The 16,646-nt window shown below is 54.9% G+C and overlaps 3 protein-coding genes across 10 annotated transcripts in view; 2 read left to right on the top strand and 1 right to left on the bottom strand.

Annotated features, from left to right (window-relative positions):
* Positions 1-541: 541 nt before the first annotated feature.
* Positions 542-2,745, top strand: FIGNL2 (fidgetin like 2). The gene is given in 2 exon segments (XM_086628616.1): positions 542-1,805; positions 1,808-2,745. Coding segments are annotated over 2 exon segments (2,199 nt in total). The 5' UTR covers positions 542-544.
* A 2,772-nt stretch (positions 2,746-5,517) lies between these two features.
* Positions 5,518-6,255, top strand: TMDD1 (transmembrane and death domain 1). The gene has a single exon (XM_086628498.1). The coding sequence runs from the start codon at positions 5,518-5,520 to the stop codon at positions 6,253-6,255; it is 738 nt and encodes a 245-aa protein (XP_086484624.1).
* Positions 6,256-12,735: 6,480 nt separating this feature from the next.
* The window catches only part of SCN8A (sodium voltage-gated channel alpha subunit 8), a 42,787-nt gene continuing 38,876 nt past the window's right edge, over positions 12,736-16,646 (bottom strand). For all 8 annotated transcript variants that reach the window (XM_086628649.1, XM_086628646.1, XM_086628648.1 and 5 more), the window contains 4 exons: positions 16,014-16,151; positions 15,590-15,694; positions 14,801-15,071; positions 12,736-13,883 (listed from right to left, as the gene is read on the bottom strand). In XM_086628649.1, the coding sequence (XP_086484775.1) occupies positions 12,736-13,883; positions 14,801-15,071; positions 15,590-15,694; positions 16,014-16,151 (1,662 nt within the window). The remainder of the gene's footprint in view (positions 13,884-14,800; positions 15,072-15,589; positions 15,695-16,013; positions 16,152-16,646) is intronic.

Raw genomic sequence — 16,646 nt, 5'->3', positions numbered from 1 at the left:
TCACCTGACTACGCACCCTGGTATTATATATGTTCCATATGATATCACCCCTGTATCACATTAATACTATAAATTGTGATAATTCATAATTAAATATGATAATAGACACATTTATATTCTATATTACAATAGATACATTATCATTATACTCTGCTCCAGGTGGGGCATCTCAGGGCAGGGTCGTCCTGCGGCTCTACGTGCTGCCCCGTGGCACCGCGGCGCTGCCGGCAGCACCGGGGGTGGCTGTGCCGTTGGCTCGGTGACCTGGATGTGTTATTCCATCACCAAAACTCGTTCTCCTGAGTGCTCGTGGTCGCTCCTCCTGGGGTGGAACGGCACCGGTGGTGGGCGAGGGGGGTTCTGCATGGAAAACTGGGGAAAATGAGGAAATTGGAGAGAGTGGGTGTAACTGGGAGCCCGCGTTTGCGGTCGGGAGGCGCGATGCGGGTTGGTTTTTGGAGACGCCGCGTGCGGAGAGTCGCTCGTCCCCCATCCGCGGGTCTCATCCTGCGCTGTCCTGTGCCCCCCTCCAGGTCTGGCGAAGATGCACTGGTCACCGGAGCATGCCCAGTCCCTCAACCAGTGGCCGGAGCAGCACCTCGACGTCTCCTCCACCACCTCCTCGCCCGCCCACAAGCCCGAGCTCTACCCCAGCGCCCGCCAGCGCTTCAACTACGCCTGGGCCAACGACGACATCTCGGCGCTCACCGCCTCCAACCTCCTCAAGAGGTACGCCGAGAAGTACTCGGGGGTGCTGGACGCGCCCTACGAGCGCCCGGCGCTCGGCGCTTACGGGGATGGAGCCTTCGGGCCGGTTAACGGGCAGAAGGGGGACGGGGAGCCCTGGCCGGTGGCGCACGGCTCCGACGGCGCCTACCCGCTGACCCCCGTCCACGATGGCCTCCCCGGCGCCAAGGGGGTGGTGCCACCCGCCGTCCCCCCCGGCGGCGGGGCCATCGGCCTCAGCGGCTCCCCCGTGGTGGCGGCCAACCTCGCCGATCCCGTGTACCCCGGGAACTCCTGCGGAGGAGCCGCCGCCGGCTCCGGCGGGCTTGGGTCGTCTCAGGAGTACCCCTCCGGCTACGGCGGCACCTACTTGCCCTCTGGCTACTGCACCCAGCCAGCGGCAGCGCTGCCCCCTCCACACCCCCCTGCCCTCCACGGCTCGGGGCTTCTGCAGCCCCCGCACCCCTCGCCCGCCCTGGTGCCAGGCTACGGCTCCTCCGGCCCCATGTACAACTACGCCGCCGGCAGCTACCCGCCGCAGCCGGGCTACGGGACCATCCACCCACCCCACCCCTCGGCATCCTACCTGCCCTCCGGCATCGCGGCGCCCACCCCCATCCCGGCCCCGCCGCCGGCTGCTCGCCCGCCCGGGGTCCCCGGCTACAGCTACCAGGGTGCCGGCTTGGCCCCCTTGGCCGTGCCGCCCCTGGGCACCGAGGCGGCGGGCGCCCTGAAGAGGAAGGCTTTCGACATCGCCGGCGGGGAGGACGAAGGGGAGGGCAGGTATAGGAAATACAGCTACGAGCAGCCAAAGTCCCCCTACCCCATGTCGGACAACGGCGAGTGCCGGGGCAACGGGTTCGGCGGCAGCGCCGAGTCCCCCCAGGTGGCCTTCAAGCCCGGGAAGCGGCCGGCGGGAGCCGGGACCACCGAGGAGCACGGCGGCAAGTACGGCGGGCAGCCGATGAAGAGTATGGTCTCGCCGCCCTACGGTGCCGGCGACGCTCCGCTGCGGCCGGCGGAGCCCTTCGAGAAGTTCAGCCCCCCCCTCGCCAACGGGGAGCGGGCGGCCGAGCCGGGACCCCCTTCCCGCTGCGGCTGCCCCCCAAAGCGCCGGTCTTCGGCGGCGCGCCGGTGGAGGAGCAACCCAAGAACGTCGACCCGCTGCTCCTGGAGCTGGTGAACACCAAGATGGTGGAGCGGGGGCCGCCCGTGCAGTGGGCGGACGTCGCCGGGCACGTCTCCGTCAAGGCCACCATCGAGGAGGAGCTGGTGTGGCCCATCCTGCGTCCCGGCGCCTACAGCGGGGCGCGCCGGCCGCCCCGGACCATCCTGCTCTTCGGTCCCCGCGGCACCGGGAAGACCCTGCTGAGCCGGTGCATCTCCACCCAGCTGGGCTCCACCTTGCTGAAGCTCAGCGGGACCACCCTCCTCTCCACCTGGAAAGCCGAAGCCGAGAAGATCCTGCAGACCGTCTTCTTCGTGGCCAGCTGCCGGCAGCCCGCCGTGGTGCTCATCACCGAGGCCGAGTCCTTGCTGGTGGCGCGAGCCGGCGAGGACGGCGGCCAGCTGAGCAACCTCAAGTCCCAGCTCCTCTCCTACCTGGACAACGTGGCTACCTCAACCGAGCAGAACGTGGTCGTCATCGGGACCACCTCCCGGCCGGGCAGCATGGACGAAGCGTCTCACCGGCGCTTCGCCAAGCGGTTCTACATCTCCCTGCCGGACGGCGTGGCGCGCCGGCAGATCCTCCACCACACCCTGGCTCAGCAGAGCTCCTGCCTGAGCGAGCGGGAGATGTCCTCCCTGGTGCAGCACACCGAGAGCTTCTCCGGCAGCGAGCTGGTGCAGCTGTGCCAACGCGCCGGGGCCGCCGCGCTGCGCGCTCTGCCGGGGCAGCTCCAGCCCACCTCCTACCAGGACTTGGAGAAGGCGTTCTGCAAAGTCCGCCCCGCCGCCTCCCAGGAGGAGCTGGACTTGTTCCTGGAGTGGGACAAGATGTACGGCACCCGGCACTGACCGCGCCGCCGCGGCGGGACGCGGGGTTGGGGGGGGGGGGGACGTGGCCACGGGACCCTTCGCCCCAGCCGGAGGCTCCGGCGGTGATTTTGGGACTCGGTGGATGAGCGCAGGGCTGGATCGGGGTCTGGGGTCTGGGGGGGCTCCGGTTCTCCCCAAGAGCCGCGCCGGTGCCCCCCGAAGCACCGGAGCCCCCCGGCAGCGCGGTGGTCCCGCCTCGGGGCTTGGGGGGGTTTTTCCTCCCCGTGGTTTTCCGGACGCCGGCGCCCCCCAACTCAGGATTATTTATTATTTTCCCGTTCATCCGTCCCCGGCCCAGCGATGCCGCCAGCGGGGCCGGAGGCGCTTCGGGATCCGGTTTTCCGGCGTCGGATGCACGAGCTCCCCCGTCTATCCAGAGGCTCGATTATTATTTTTTTTTTTTTTAATTATTTTTTTTTTTTTTAATTAATCGCTTTTTATTGGTCCCAACAGAAATACCTCGGGCGGCTCTTGAGCAAAGCAGGGGGGGAGCGGGGGTTGGGGGGGACACACAAAACCGGAGGGTTTTGGGGTAAAATGCTGTAGATTGTTTAATATACTAGACTTGTGGTTTTTTTTTATTTTTGTAAGGTATGTAGAATTTTTTGTTGGTTTTTTTTTGTTTTTTCTTTTTAACTACTCAGGAAAAGAATTACCTCAGAAAAAAAAAAAAAGAAAAAAAAAAAGAATGTGTTTTTAAAAAACTCTTTTTATCTTCTCAGAAAAGGAAAAAGAGATTTTTTTTTTAAAAAAAAAAAAAAAAGATTTTTTTCAGACCTGCGACAAAGCTGCCTCATACGTTTGCTTCCGAAAGGGCTGGAGGGAGAAAGGACGAAAGAAAAGAGAAAAAAGAAAAAAAAAAACCAAACCGAAACTTGAAGCTGTTACAAAGATGAAAGTTGAATGTATTTCGGGTGCTTTTCACGTGTATTATGCCATAATTTTATTTTAATTTTGGGTTTTTCTTTTGTTTTTAAGGTCGTTATCGTAGCGTTGGGTGGAGAAACGTGTCTTCAGCGGCCGGAGCCGCGGTGCCGGAGTGCGGCCGCCGGCGCCGGCACCGCTTTTTGGGGGGGGGAGTCAGGGATGGGGCTGGGGGGGGCACGGCTGGACCCCCTCCCAGGGCTGGTTTGTCTCACCCAGGAGGCTGCCGGTGCCCACCCCCTTTTTGACCCAAAATAAGGCATTTTTGGCTTCCCACTGGTGGCAGCCGCAAAATTTGGGGAAATCACTTTTCCCACCCCCTTCCAAAAAACCAAAAAAAGCCTGGCAGGGCTGAGTGTGGGCGGGGGGGGGTTTCCCCCCACACCCTGGGGGGACTGGTTGGATATTTTTTCCCCAATTTTTAAAAAAATATCAATTTTTCATTAGTTTTTTGGGTTTAGAGCTGTATGTTGTACTGGGAGGAGGCAGCTGCTGCGGGGGGGGGAGGCACCCACTGGCACCTGCTCAGAGCAGCCCCCCCCCCCCCCCATAACCTCAGGGTCCCCCCCCCATCGCAGGAACGAGGCGTCCGTTGGGTTTTGGGGGGTTCCCCCCATTTTTCTGCAGTTCCCCGTGGACGTGGGCAGTTTTGTGCAAAGGGCATTAACGGGGGGTTGGCACCCCCCCCCCCAGACCCCCTTTGCCCCCTCCAAAAAGTGGTACTGGGCTCCTGAAGACTTTTTATTATTATTAATTAATTATTAATGAATCCTATTTGACTTTGTACGCGCTCTGTAACCGTTTCTACCTCATTTTTTTTGTTGTTGTTTTGCAACGGATTGTACATGGAAGTATTTAATTCGTGGCTTCGTGAGCAAAAAAAAAAAAAACCCGCTACCTCAGAAAATGCTGTATTTTAAAGAAGAAAAAAGAAAAAAAAAAAAAGCCTATGACACAGTATTAAAGAGATTGATAAGCTGAGTGCCCGGCGGCCAAACTGCGCTGGTGTTTCGGTGGGGGGTGCCCGGGAGGGGCCACGGTGGCATCCGTGGCCGGGATGTGCCGGTTGGTAAAGTGGATTTGCCACCGGATTCTGACCTTACACATTTTCAGAATTTTCATTCCATAAAAATCGTGGAACCTCCACGCCCTCCCCAAATCCAGGCAAAGTCCAGTGCGGGACACGGCTCGGCGCTGGCGTTCCCGGCGTTCCTCCCCAGCGCCGGTGCCCGCTGTCCGCTTTGCCGGGAGGGTGGCACACGTGCCAGCGGTTCTTCCTGCCCCAGCGGCCTCGTGCCGCTGCCCTGGCTGCGTTTTCCTCCCAGGGAGACCCAAGGGATGGTCCCGGCTCCTCCGCAGACCCTCCTGGCACAGCGCGGTGGTGCCACCCGCACCGCCCCGAGAGATGCTCCCAAAGGTTTTGGCTTCGCTGCTGGGAGGATGGGGGATGCTCGGAGGGAGCAAATGCCCCACGGAGCTGGGAGAGGCGGCGACGGGGGATGGAGCCCCGTTTCCAGCCCTTTGGTTTGGTTCTGCTGGGAATCGAGGGGCCGTTTGGTCCGTCCCCATGTCCCCGTGCCAGCAGCATCCTGTGCCCAAGCGGCCGCTCGGACAGGCTGACCTGGGAAGGGGCGGGATGCCGGAGCGATGCCAGGCTGGAGGTGAGGGGCTGAGCAGGGGCACAGCGGTGCAGACAGGAGATGCTCAGTCCTGGGGGGTGACACGGGATGATGCTCTGGGGTGGGGAACGCCTCCCTGGAACGCAGCGGCTGTGAGGTCAGACTGGGGTGGGGGTGGGGAAAGCGTCTGCGTTCCTGGGCCACCCCAATGCCAAGGGGCACCCGAGCCATGCTGGCACCCCTGGCACTCATCCTGCTCTCGCTGGCGGTGGGTGGCCACTGCGAGGACTCGGTGGCGGCCAACGTGGGCCGTCACGCCATGAGCCGCATGGCCGAGCTGCTGTCCCCCGCCGAGTGCCGCCAGCTCCGGGGGCAGCTGGCAGGGCCCGACCAGGACCTGGAGGAGCAGGAGCTGGAACGGCTCTCGGAGGAGAACAACCCCATCCGCCCCCGCCGCCGCCGCCGCCGGGACCTCCGCGGCCCCACGGGATGCTCGGAGGCTCTCCGGGACTGGCTGGAGACGGCGGGAACGGTGACGACCTGGGACCGACTGGCCCGCAGCCTCCGGCAGATCGGTCGCTCCGACATCGCCCGGGAACTGGGGAAGAACCTGAACCAGGACAGGAGCCTGGAGCTGCGGAGGAACGTGGAGGAGTACGGCCGCACTGTGCAGCGCCTCACCTCCTCCCTGCTGCTGGAGGGCGAGCGGCACGGCGGGGCGCGGGTCAGGAGGGCTCCGCGTCGGGATCCGGGAGATCCGGGGGATGCAGGGCATCTGGGGGACCTGCGCTTCGAGAGGCGGCCGCCCCCCCCGTACACCCGGAGCCCCCTGGGCTGGGTTGGCCCCGTGGTCTCGGGCATCCTGGGGGGCTTCCTCGCCTCCGTCGTCTTCGCCGTCACTGCTGTCTGCTCCTGCCGCTGGACGCTGGGCCCCGATGCCGCCTGAAATTGGGATGGCACCAAACTGGAGCATCTCCCAGAAGCTGCTGGAGAGAAAAACGAGACCCAGTAAAGCCTCGTGGAGGGGCTGAGATCCAGACACTGACGCCCGTGTTTTCTCTGGGGCAGGGAGGGTCCCATCCTGGGCTCGGGTCCTGCTGGAGCATGGGTGGCCGCCGGCCGTCGCCACCATCCCTGGCTGTGCTGGAGGTGCCTCCGGTTGTCCCTGGATGCCAGTGCCCCATGGCAGGGATGGAGTCGGGCACAGCTCCTTTGGCCACATCCCTGCTGCAGCCCCACGTGCCCCGGTGTGGGGTTCTCCCCACCTCCTGGTCCCCCCCACCCTGCCCCACCACAGCTGGGAGGGGACAAAACCCCTCTGCTGGGTTATTCTGGTGAGCCAGCACCCGGGGTTAATTATTCCTGGGAGAGGGGTTAATTAGACCTGAGCCGGTGCGGCGGTTTTGTGCTGGTTGGCATCATCCCGGACGATGGCGTTGGCTGAGCCGCGTGTGCCGAGGAGCCGTCTGGGCTGTCGGCGGTCCAGGGGCTTCAATCCCTCTTGGTCAAAGCCGTGACTTCTCATAGAACCATGGAATGGTTTGGGTTGGAAGGGACCTCAAAGATCATCCAGTTCCAAACCCCCTGCCATGGGCAGGGACACCCTCCACCACACCAGGTTGCTCCAAGCCCCATCCAACCTGGCCTTGGACACTTCCAGGGATGGGGCAGCCATAGTTTCTCTGGGCAACCTGGTCCAGTGCCCCACCACCCTCAGAGGGAAGAATTTCTTCCTTAGATCCCATCGGAATCTCCCCTCTTCCAGTTTAAAGCCATCACCCCGTGTCCTGTCACTCCATGCCCATGTCCAAAGCCCCTCTCCAGCTTTCCTGTAGCCCCTTTAAGCACTGGGAGGTGCTGGAAGGTCTCCCCGGAGCCTTCTCTTCTCCAGGCTGAACAGCCCCAACTCTCTCAGCCTCTCTCCATAGCAGAGATGCTCCAACGAAGCCATCACAGATGTCCCACCTCTGCCACTGGTTTCCACTCCAGAAGCAACGACCTGTCTGAGCTGAGGACAATGGGTTTCCTCTCGGGGACGTGGGGAGGGCGGTTGGTGCTGTGCAGAGGTAACAGAAGGACAGTGGAAGGTGTTAGAACAGGATGGACACGCTTCTTTATTGCAAATTCCCAAGTAAAAAGACGTTCAGTACAAAGGAACCCAAAGTTCAGCCGCGGAGCCCCCAGCCCCCTGCTCCAGCACGTTCCTCCTCCTCCCTTCTTGGTGGAAAACAGAACAGAGAATAAAACCCAGGAGCGACAGCGGGGAGCGGGTACGGGGAGGGGAACAGTGTCACTGAAATCACAATATGCAGCAAACTGGCACAAGGGGGGGATGATTTTTGTTTAACTTCAATCATTTTTTAAAAAAAAAAAAATCCCACCAGTGGCATCGTCTTCCTGCGCCACGTCGAGCCGGCGATGCCAGGACGGCGCAGCCGCGCTCCGTGTCTCACAGCGCCGGTGCTTTGCCGGGCTGAGGTGGCCTTGACCGAGTGGCGAAATTCACGTTTGTCGGAATAAACTGGACCAAACTGGGCTGCACCCCAGTTTAAGCCCCCTCAGCACCATCGAGCAGCTCGTGCCCCATCATGGGTCCCCGCTGCGCCGTCCTCGTCACTGCGCGGGGGGACCCCACCGATACGTACCGATTCTGGAGAAAGCGAACCCAAAACGGGGATGTGACATGGTCCGGCGCCCCAGCGAGGGTCGCAGCGGGGGGTCCCCCGGCACCACCCGCGCACCGGAGCCGCCGGCTCCCGCCCTGCCTGGCCGGTGCGTGGCCAAGGGCAGGTGGCCGCGGGGAAGGGCTCGCGGTGACGCCGGAGCTGCTCTGGTTCATCTTTTTAAGTCACTTTTAATGCAAGTGAGAGGGGTGGCAGAGGCAAACGTTACTGCGTGGAGTCCTCCCGCGCCGGAGCGGGTGGCAGCAGCGGAGCCGTCATCCGTACGCGCAGCACGGGACACGTCCCGGTCCCGCCGCGGCGGGTCCAGCTCGACCCACCGAAGGGCACCCACCTGCCCCGGAGACGGGACCCCCGCGGAGACGCCGAGCCCCGCCGGCAGCGCTCCCCGCGGAGCCGCCGCTGCCGGGGCTGAGCCGCGTGCACCGAGGAAGACACCGCGGTGCCCTCCAGCAGCGTCTGCTGCCTCTGCCTCTGCTCTCTCCCGCGCGCTTCGGCCAAAAACACCCTACAGAGGCCCTGGGAGGAGGAGGAGGAGGGGCAGGAGGAGGCAACCAGGCAAATAACTGGGACACCGAGACAACCTTACCTTGTCGAGTGAAAAGGGTAACGTTTATTTTATTGTCTTTTGGCTTATAGTAACGTAATTGTTAGTCATGTTGGGTAAGACCATTATGAGCCACCATGCAATTTCTAATACACTAATCTTCACTATTGATCTTTTACAGCTTTTAACATTTTTTTTTTTAAATTATTTTTTTATTTTTTATTTTTTTTTTTGCGGCGGAAAATTAAATAATTCAAACTCGGGTGTGGCCTCTATGTAACATCACGGGTTTTATTTTCATTTGTTTTGTTCCAACATCGGCTTCTATATTTTAAAAAAAGGTGAACGGGAAAAGTGAATAAAGCAGCTGGAATCGGTTTTCCTTTGTCGCCCTTCCCCGCTGCTCTGGGAAGAACAGCCACAAATGAACCCGAAAGGGAGGATTTCGTAAGCGGGGGAGGGAAGAGAGCTACTTGTTGTAGTCTTGAGTTTTTTTGGGCTACGTCTTTTCGAACCCACACCACCGCCCTCCGCTTTGCTCCCACAACCCCAGATCCGGAATCGCAATTCCGGAGACGTGCGTGCGCCGCCACGGTCCCCAACGCTCCTTGGCCACCGGATGACGGCAGCCGGCGCACCCGGCACCCGCGGCGGATGGAAACACCAGCCCCACGGAGGAACGGAGAGAAAAACAAACCGGGAAAACCCCAAACCAACCCCCGTGACGCTCTTCTTGGACCGACTCCGGCCAACGGAGCGTTGACGACACGACTCGTTCCCTCCCGTTCTCTCTCAGCGACGCCGACCTGACGATGCCACCGGCCCCTGGCGCTGAACGCAGATCTGACGTTAAAAAAATAAATATATTCCATCATTTGAAGGGACATTTTATTTGAAAGGAATCGAGAAGCTGAATGGGATGGCCAGCACGAACGCCGAACGGACCAAGCGGCACCTACGAGCCAAGAGCTCAGCTGAAGAACAATTATGAAGTTTAGCCAAATCTTGCATAGAAGTGGTCAACTTATTGCACATTGGAACCCCAAAATGTGTAATTTGCTGTTGCAAAGATCGTTTGCAATAAAGCTTTTTTTTTTTTTTAGATCTACTTTGGGGCGGAGGGGTAAGGTTTTGTTCGTCTTTTTTGATTTTTGCTTTGGGGGACGTTTACTGGCTATCTAAAGTCTAAGGAAAACAGAAAAATATTAAAAAAATAAAAATAAACATGGACAATGGCATAAGCCAGAAGCCATTCTATTATTTTCGTAGTTCTTTGTATTTACAAAAAGGCATGCCGATAAAATAAAATGATATATTACAGTATTTATAATATTCTCTTAAAAAGTTCAACCACACTTCTCAGCTATTCTTTTTTTTTTTTTCGTTTTTTAACTTTTGTGCTGTTTACAACGTAGCCTGTACATATGTATGTAGGATTTTTCCTGCGTTATTTTATACATCGGATCGTAGGAGCGAGTGGGGCAAGAGCTGATGGGATAGAAAACGCTCCTGGCTGCGTTCCCGGGCACAGCGGAACGGCTCCGCCGGCGCGGTGACGGCGCGGCGACGGCACGGCTGCGCCTCGAGGTCGCCGGCCGTGGCACCGATGGCTGCGGGATGGCTTCCTGCTCGGGTGGGCTTGGTTGAGTTTGGATTTTTTTTCTTTTTAAGTGAATCCTGTAATTTTCTGGGTTGTGAGATTATGCAAACCGGGATTCATCCGCCATCGAGTTCTGCTCTCTTGGGGTTTTTGTCTTGTTGGGTTTTTGTCTTGTTGGGTTTTTTGTCTTGTTGGGTTTTTTGTCTTGTTGGGTTTTTTGTCTTGTTGGGTTTTTGTCTTGTTGGGTATTTTGTCTTGTTGGGTTTTTTGTCTTGTTGGGTTTTTGTCTTGTTGGGTTTTTTGTCTTGTTGGGTTTTTTGTCTTGTTGGGTTTTTTGTCTTGTTGGGTTTTTGTCTTGTTGGGTTTTTTGTCTTGTTGGGTTTTTTGTCTTGTTGGGTTTTTTGTCTTGTTGGGTTTTTGTCTTGTTGGGTTTTTTGTCTTGTTGGGTTTTTGTCTTGTTGGGTTTTTTGTCTTGTTGGGTTTTTGTCTTGTTGGGTTTTTTGTCTTGTTGGGTTTTTTGTCTTGTTGGCTTTTTGTCTTGTTGGGTTTTTTTCCCTGGCTGTTCTGGGTACCCCGAATTCGGTTCCCAACCCAACGCCCACCCTTAACCTCAGCACCCCCCAGCCAAGGCGAGCCGTGGCACCGACCCCTCGGCAAAGCGCTGCCGTCCCGCCCGGGATGGAGCCTCGTGCCGGCCCCGATGGAAAACAGCTCGAGCAGAGCCGCGGCTGAGAGCCGGACGAGCCACAGGGACACCACGAACCGGGATCCGGGCATGTCCGAGTCCGCGCACCGAGAAAAAGAAACATTTGGATTTGGCTCGTGATGCCCCTGCGGCGCTACGTGCCGCTGCGGCGAGAAGACTAAGCAAGAGGTAGCTCTGATTCCTACCCGCCCCGCGGGGCCGCCGGAGCCGGCGCTCTATGAAAGTGTCAGAAATGGGAAAAAAAAAAAAAAAAGGTGAAGGCACCCCAAGGTTCCCACCCCGCACCCCATCCCAGATCCGAACCCCTCGTGGCTGCAGGGAAACCCGCGGAGCTGCCGAGGGAGGGAGGGTTCGGGGTTTCGCAAAGCCGCCGGCGCCTCCGCATCCCACCCGGAGCCGGAATCCCGCTGGCCACGGGATGATGGAACGCCGGGAGCCACGTCCCCGTCCCCTAGCCCCACCCGTGGGACGGCTTGGGGTGAACTCCCCAAATTTCCAGCAGCAGAGAGAAGGCGGCTCCTTTTTTTTTAGCATTTATCTCTACCAGAAAAAAAAAAAAAAGTGTCTACGCTGCAGGACGGAGGCTGAATAATAATTAATATTCATGATAAGTATTGCAGGATACAAAGGAACTTACTGACGGGTGTTTAAGCCCTAGATTTTGGTTTTACAGTGACATAGTGTAACACCATTCCCAGTTCCTCCCATCTCCCCTCGGACGAGGTCCAGAGCAGCATTTAATTTTGTTGTATTTTCAGTGTGCAAAAAAAAAAGACGGCTGTACGGAAAAAAAAACCCCAAAAAAAACCCCAAAAGAAAAGAAAAAAGACAAGTTGTTAAACATACACACACAATTAGTTCATCTGCTTGTTTCTCATTGGTGGTTTGTTGTGTTTTTTTTTTTTTTCTCCTACTGGCGGGTCTACGAAAAAGCGCTAAAAACGGGGGAATCCCGCTGAAGGGGACGGTTACTGGTAGAGTTTCTCTCCCAGTACAGTGTACGGTAGTGGAGTGCCTGGAATTTATGGCTTGACACACTGCTGTGGACGTTACGGAGTGTCTGGTGGTCTCATGGTTCCTCATGCATGGTCCTGGTCACCGCATGCCATCATGCAAGTCGCTTCTAGGCATTGAACGAGCACTTTTTGGGTTTTTTTTTGGGGGGGGGGGCATCAGCCTGAGCTGTCTCCGGGCCGACGGTACCCGCCGACCCCATCTCCCAAACCGAGTAAAGCCCACGTGGAAAGTAGAATGCAGATAATAAATATCAAATAAACTATGGCAATTAAACGGCATGGGCGAAATGGGTGCTTGGTTGCTTTTTTCCCTTTTTTTTTTTTGTTGTTGTTGTTTTACTTGTTTGAACTTTTTCCTTTTTTTTTTTTTTCCTTTTTTTTTTTTTTCTGCTTAACTAAATGCAAACCTAGTTTTGCACGAGCAAACCCTTTAACATTGTGACTTCTGGGTTTCCTTTCGATAATAATCAACAAAATGGGAAAATAAAATCCATTTTTGGCTGCTTTGGAAAAATACATGAATCCCAGCAGCGGGTTTTGTTTCTGTGTGTGTGTGTTTTATTTTGCTTGTTTGTCCTAAGTTGCATTGACTGATGTGGAACATGCAGTATCCACCTGCCCAAACAATAGAAAATCCATTTTTTTTCCTTTTTTTTTTTTCTTTTTTTTGTGTTTAAATGTTTGTTTACAAGGGTCCTTTAAACAGGTGGTGGGTCACTGCTTTAGATGCAACGCTGTCACACAGTAAGCAGACTATGTTTGGTATAAGATCTTCAGGTGTCTCCACAGCTGTTCTGTATCGATATATTTCATGAAGTTTGTAAACAATCTTTTCACTTGCAAACATCGGAATTTGTACAATTCGATCGTTTTGCCTCAACACTTGGATTCCCTGACGTCTTTTTGTCTTTTCGCCCGTTCTCGTCTCCCTTCCTCCGCCCGCTGCTGCTTCTCCTTCTCGGGTTTGGTGACGCTGTCGTACGACGGGAGCGACGCCGTCGATGGGGTGCCTTCTTTTTTCTCCCTGTTTGCTCCCCCGTTTTCCAGTTTCGTGGAGAGAGGCCTTCGGCTAATGAAGCCCCGTCGTGCCAAACGAGCCCTGTAAGCCCTCTGGATAACCACCGCTGACACCTCCTCCTGCTTACGCCGGAGCGTCGTCGTGATGGGCTCATAAGACACTTTGGAAGGGTTGGACGCCACGAATCTTTCCTCCATCTGTTGCCTCAGTATATCCAGCTCTCCGCTGTCCCCCAGGACACGTTTGGTGAAGGCAAACAGGATGTCTAAACAGTGGATCCTGTCTCCACTTACCATAGGCAGGTCCATGGCAATGAGTTCGATGGTGTTGGGTTTTGGGACGCGGAGAGGATGTTCCAAAGCATCGGCAAAGTCTGCGAGCTTGCTGTACTCTATGAACTGCGTGGCGTCGGGGTCGAACTTCTCCCAGATCTCGTAGAAGGTCTCAAAGTCGTCCTCGCTCAGCGGATCGGCGCTCTCCTCTGTCGCCACGCTGAAGTTCTCCAGGATGATGGCAATGTACATGTTGACCACGATCAGGAAGGAGATGATGATGTAACTCACAAAGAAAAATATCCCCACCGAAGGGTTCCCACAATCCCCCTTAAAACCACTCCCAGGGTGCTCCTTGTCTAGGTCGCAGTCTGGAGGCCGGTTGAGGATGGGCAGCAGCAGCCCGTCCCAACCGGCTGACGTGGTGATCTGGAACAAGCAGATCATGCTGTTGCCAAAGGTCTCAAAGTTGAACATATCATCTATGCCAGCCTCATGCTTGACGTAGGCGAAGTTTGACATGCCAAAGATGGAGAAGATGAACATGACCAAGAAGAGCAAGAGGCCGATGTTGAACAAGGCAGGCAGGGACATCATTAAGGCAAAAAGCAAGGTGCGGATTCCTTTGGCTCCTTTGATCAAACGCAGGATACGTCCAATGCGAGCCAGTCGGATGACTCGGAAGAGAGTGGGCGACACAAAATACTTCTCAATGATTTCAGCCAGGAACATTCCTAAAGAAGAAGAGAAAGGACAAGTGTGACAATGGAGACGTGCAGTCTGCTGCTGCTTGCGAACCTGGGCAAGGGACTGGGAACACGGAACACCTCGGTCGCATTCTCAAAGGGGGTCTGCCATGAAGAGGCCTCACCTTTGGGCAGTAAATCTTAGCCAGATGCTCTGGCTCCCTACGTGGCTCTCCTAAACGGAGAGGGAGGGAGGTTCAGCTGCAGAGCGGTTCGTTCCACCCGGGTAAGGATGGATGAGTTGCTTCTTGGAGGCATCCCGGTGCCTAACTCTGCCATGGGAGTCAGGCTACGGCCTCTCTTTTGAAGGTGCTAAAAATATGTAAGATAAATCTTATTTCTAGCAAGAGCCAAACCCGGATCTGGGTTTTATTCTGCAGGACGGTCTCTAAATGTCGGTGTTTTGTCAGTCCGCCCGGGCAGAGCCGCGTCCAGCCACGCTTTCTGAGTGACCCTGCTGTAGCTGTGAGGTCATGCCTATTTTCCAGATCAGCCACTAAAAACCAAACACCTGCTGGAGGAAACTGGTTGATTCGAGGTTCAGCCAAACCAAAAACAAGAGTGCAAAGCACGTGCTGACGTAGGAAGCGCTGCAACGCTGTTTTCGGTGGTTAGTAAGCATCATAACATTCTGATGAGGTGAGTAAAATTTCTGGTTTTAAAGACAGGGAGGGTAATTATCAAGTGTTTTACTCCGTACAGCTGGAAATGAATGCCAGGACAAAGGGAGGAAGGTGCAGTAGTGGGGACTTTAAGATGCCAAATTCAGCCACAGTCTCTTCACAAGGCTAAAAAGAGAACCTGGAAGTGCTGGTACCTATATATCCCCTTCCAAGACAAGAACGCGCTCTGCAAACACCCAGTCTATCACTCACAGACCTCTGTCTCACTGGTGTCACACTTACCCACGATGGACAGAATCACAACCACGAAGTCAAAAATGTTCCACCCGATGGTGAAATAATAGTGCCGCAAGGCGAACATCTTCAGCACACACTCACAGGTGAAGAAGATGACAAACACCAGGTTGATCCAGTAAAGGATGTCCTCCATCTGCTTGCTTTGTGTGTCCGTCTCCACCATCATGGTCACCATGTTGAGGCAAATGAGCATCATGATGACTATATCAAACGCTTGCTGAGTGACAAAGTCAAAGACAGCTCCTTGAATGCGGTTCTGCGCAACAGGAGAGGGACAACAAACCAAAAAAATCAACTGTTAGTCGACAAATTATTTCACTGTTGGTGGGAACAGGGCTGAGGACACAGTTTTTTCAGTAAGTCATGAAGTTTTCAAGGCAAACTCTAGCCACAATTCAGCCTGTTTAAGGGAAAGGGATTATTTATATCTCAATTTATATCTCAAACCTGCTACCACAACCCTATTACCAGCATATCTTCCTCTCTGCTGAGACCACAGGCAGGGCAATGCCCTTCCATCCACAGCTGGAGAAGGCAGCCAGGTCTGCCTTGCAGTGGTGCCTCGTTGCTTCGAGTGAGCCAACCGACTAACACCAAGCACAGCTGTCCCGTTTTAACCTTTCTCAGATCGTCCCTGAACTAAAATGACAAGAACATGGTGATGTGGAGTCCAGCATCAGTCAGAACAAAGGATGCTTTTGGAGCCGAAGCTCCTTTGAAAGTCTACTCTGCAGGTTTTTATTTTTCCTTCAGTTCCTTTTATAACGTACTCACCAGAGGTCGGGGAATCGGTTTTTGAGGCTTCTTTGAGCCCAGTTTTTTCATGGCATTATAGTACTTCTTTTGTTCTTCTGTCATGAAAATATCTTGACCTCCAAAGTAAAGGGGCAAAAGGAAAACTGGTTACAATCGGCTCATACACCAGAAGGGAAAGGACTAACATCCTAGCCAAGTCAGGAGGACACCTGCCACGTGGGAAGTTGGTGGCAGCTGTTTCAGAGAGAAATAACTTACACTAATACCCAAAGTGTACTGAGTATTTTTCTACAAATAACCCATTTTATTGCACTACGCCCTTCCCCATCCCCTCCATCTCATCAGCATCCTCAGCCTTTATTTTGCAGAAAAACCCATCAGCACGAGGACTCCACGTTCCTCTAACAGGTCTCCTCCTAATCAGCAAACACAGATCACTTATCTTTTTCTTTTGTTGATTGAAGTTGTCAATGATGACACCAATGAACAAGTTCAGGGTGAAAAAGGAGCCGAAGATAATGAAGATAACAAAATATATGTACATGTAAATGTTGTCCTCATACTTGGGTTGCTCTTCTTGCTGAACGGGAGATGAGAAGAGAAATAAAAATGACATTTCAAAGACATCATATAAACATAGTCAAAATAAGGCTGGTCATGTCTCCAAGTATTCCCATGCAAGGCAGGTGTGCTTCATTAAGCTGTAGTTACATATGGAAAACCTGTGTCCTCACAGTGTTCATAGTAAAGCAAAAATATTTGCATGTATATTGTATGTACGGACCCGGAGGACAGTGATCTAATTTTCAGAAATCTAATATGCTACAGCTTAAACTGACTTTCACTGTAAATGAGGTCAGTTCCCGCAAAATACATCGTTAATTTGCAAATCACAAAGGAAATGATCTTTTTAATGCCAAGCACTGTCAAAGTGAAGACATCATTCTTTCTTTTGAAGGGGGCCGTGTAAGACCATCAGCTGAACGAAAAAAGAGGAGCACGTTTTTTACGCTGTCCTGACACAGTCATACTACTTGTTTCCACGTAGTAGGTCAAGCAAATCCCTTTCAAAATC

The sequence above is a fragment of the Tauraco erythrolophus genome, chromosome 31 (assembly GCF_009769465.1).
Source record: "Tauraco erythrolophus isolate bTauEry1 chromosome 31, bTauEry1.pri, whole genome shotgun sequence".
NCBI lineage: Eukaryota > Metazoa > Chordata > Aves > Musophagiformes > Musophagidae > Tauraco > Tauraco erythrolophus.
The sequence above is the reverse complement of the archived record's forward strand: the minus strand, read 5'-3'. Positions and strand labels throughout refer to the sequence as shown.

Bases quoted from the DNA above. Each gene is read 5' to 3' on its own strand.
- TMDD1 (XM_086628498.1), top strand. From the start codon at position 5,518: ATGCCAAGGGGCACCCGAGCCATGCTGGCACCCCTGGCACTCATCCTG.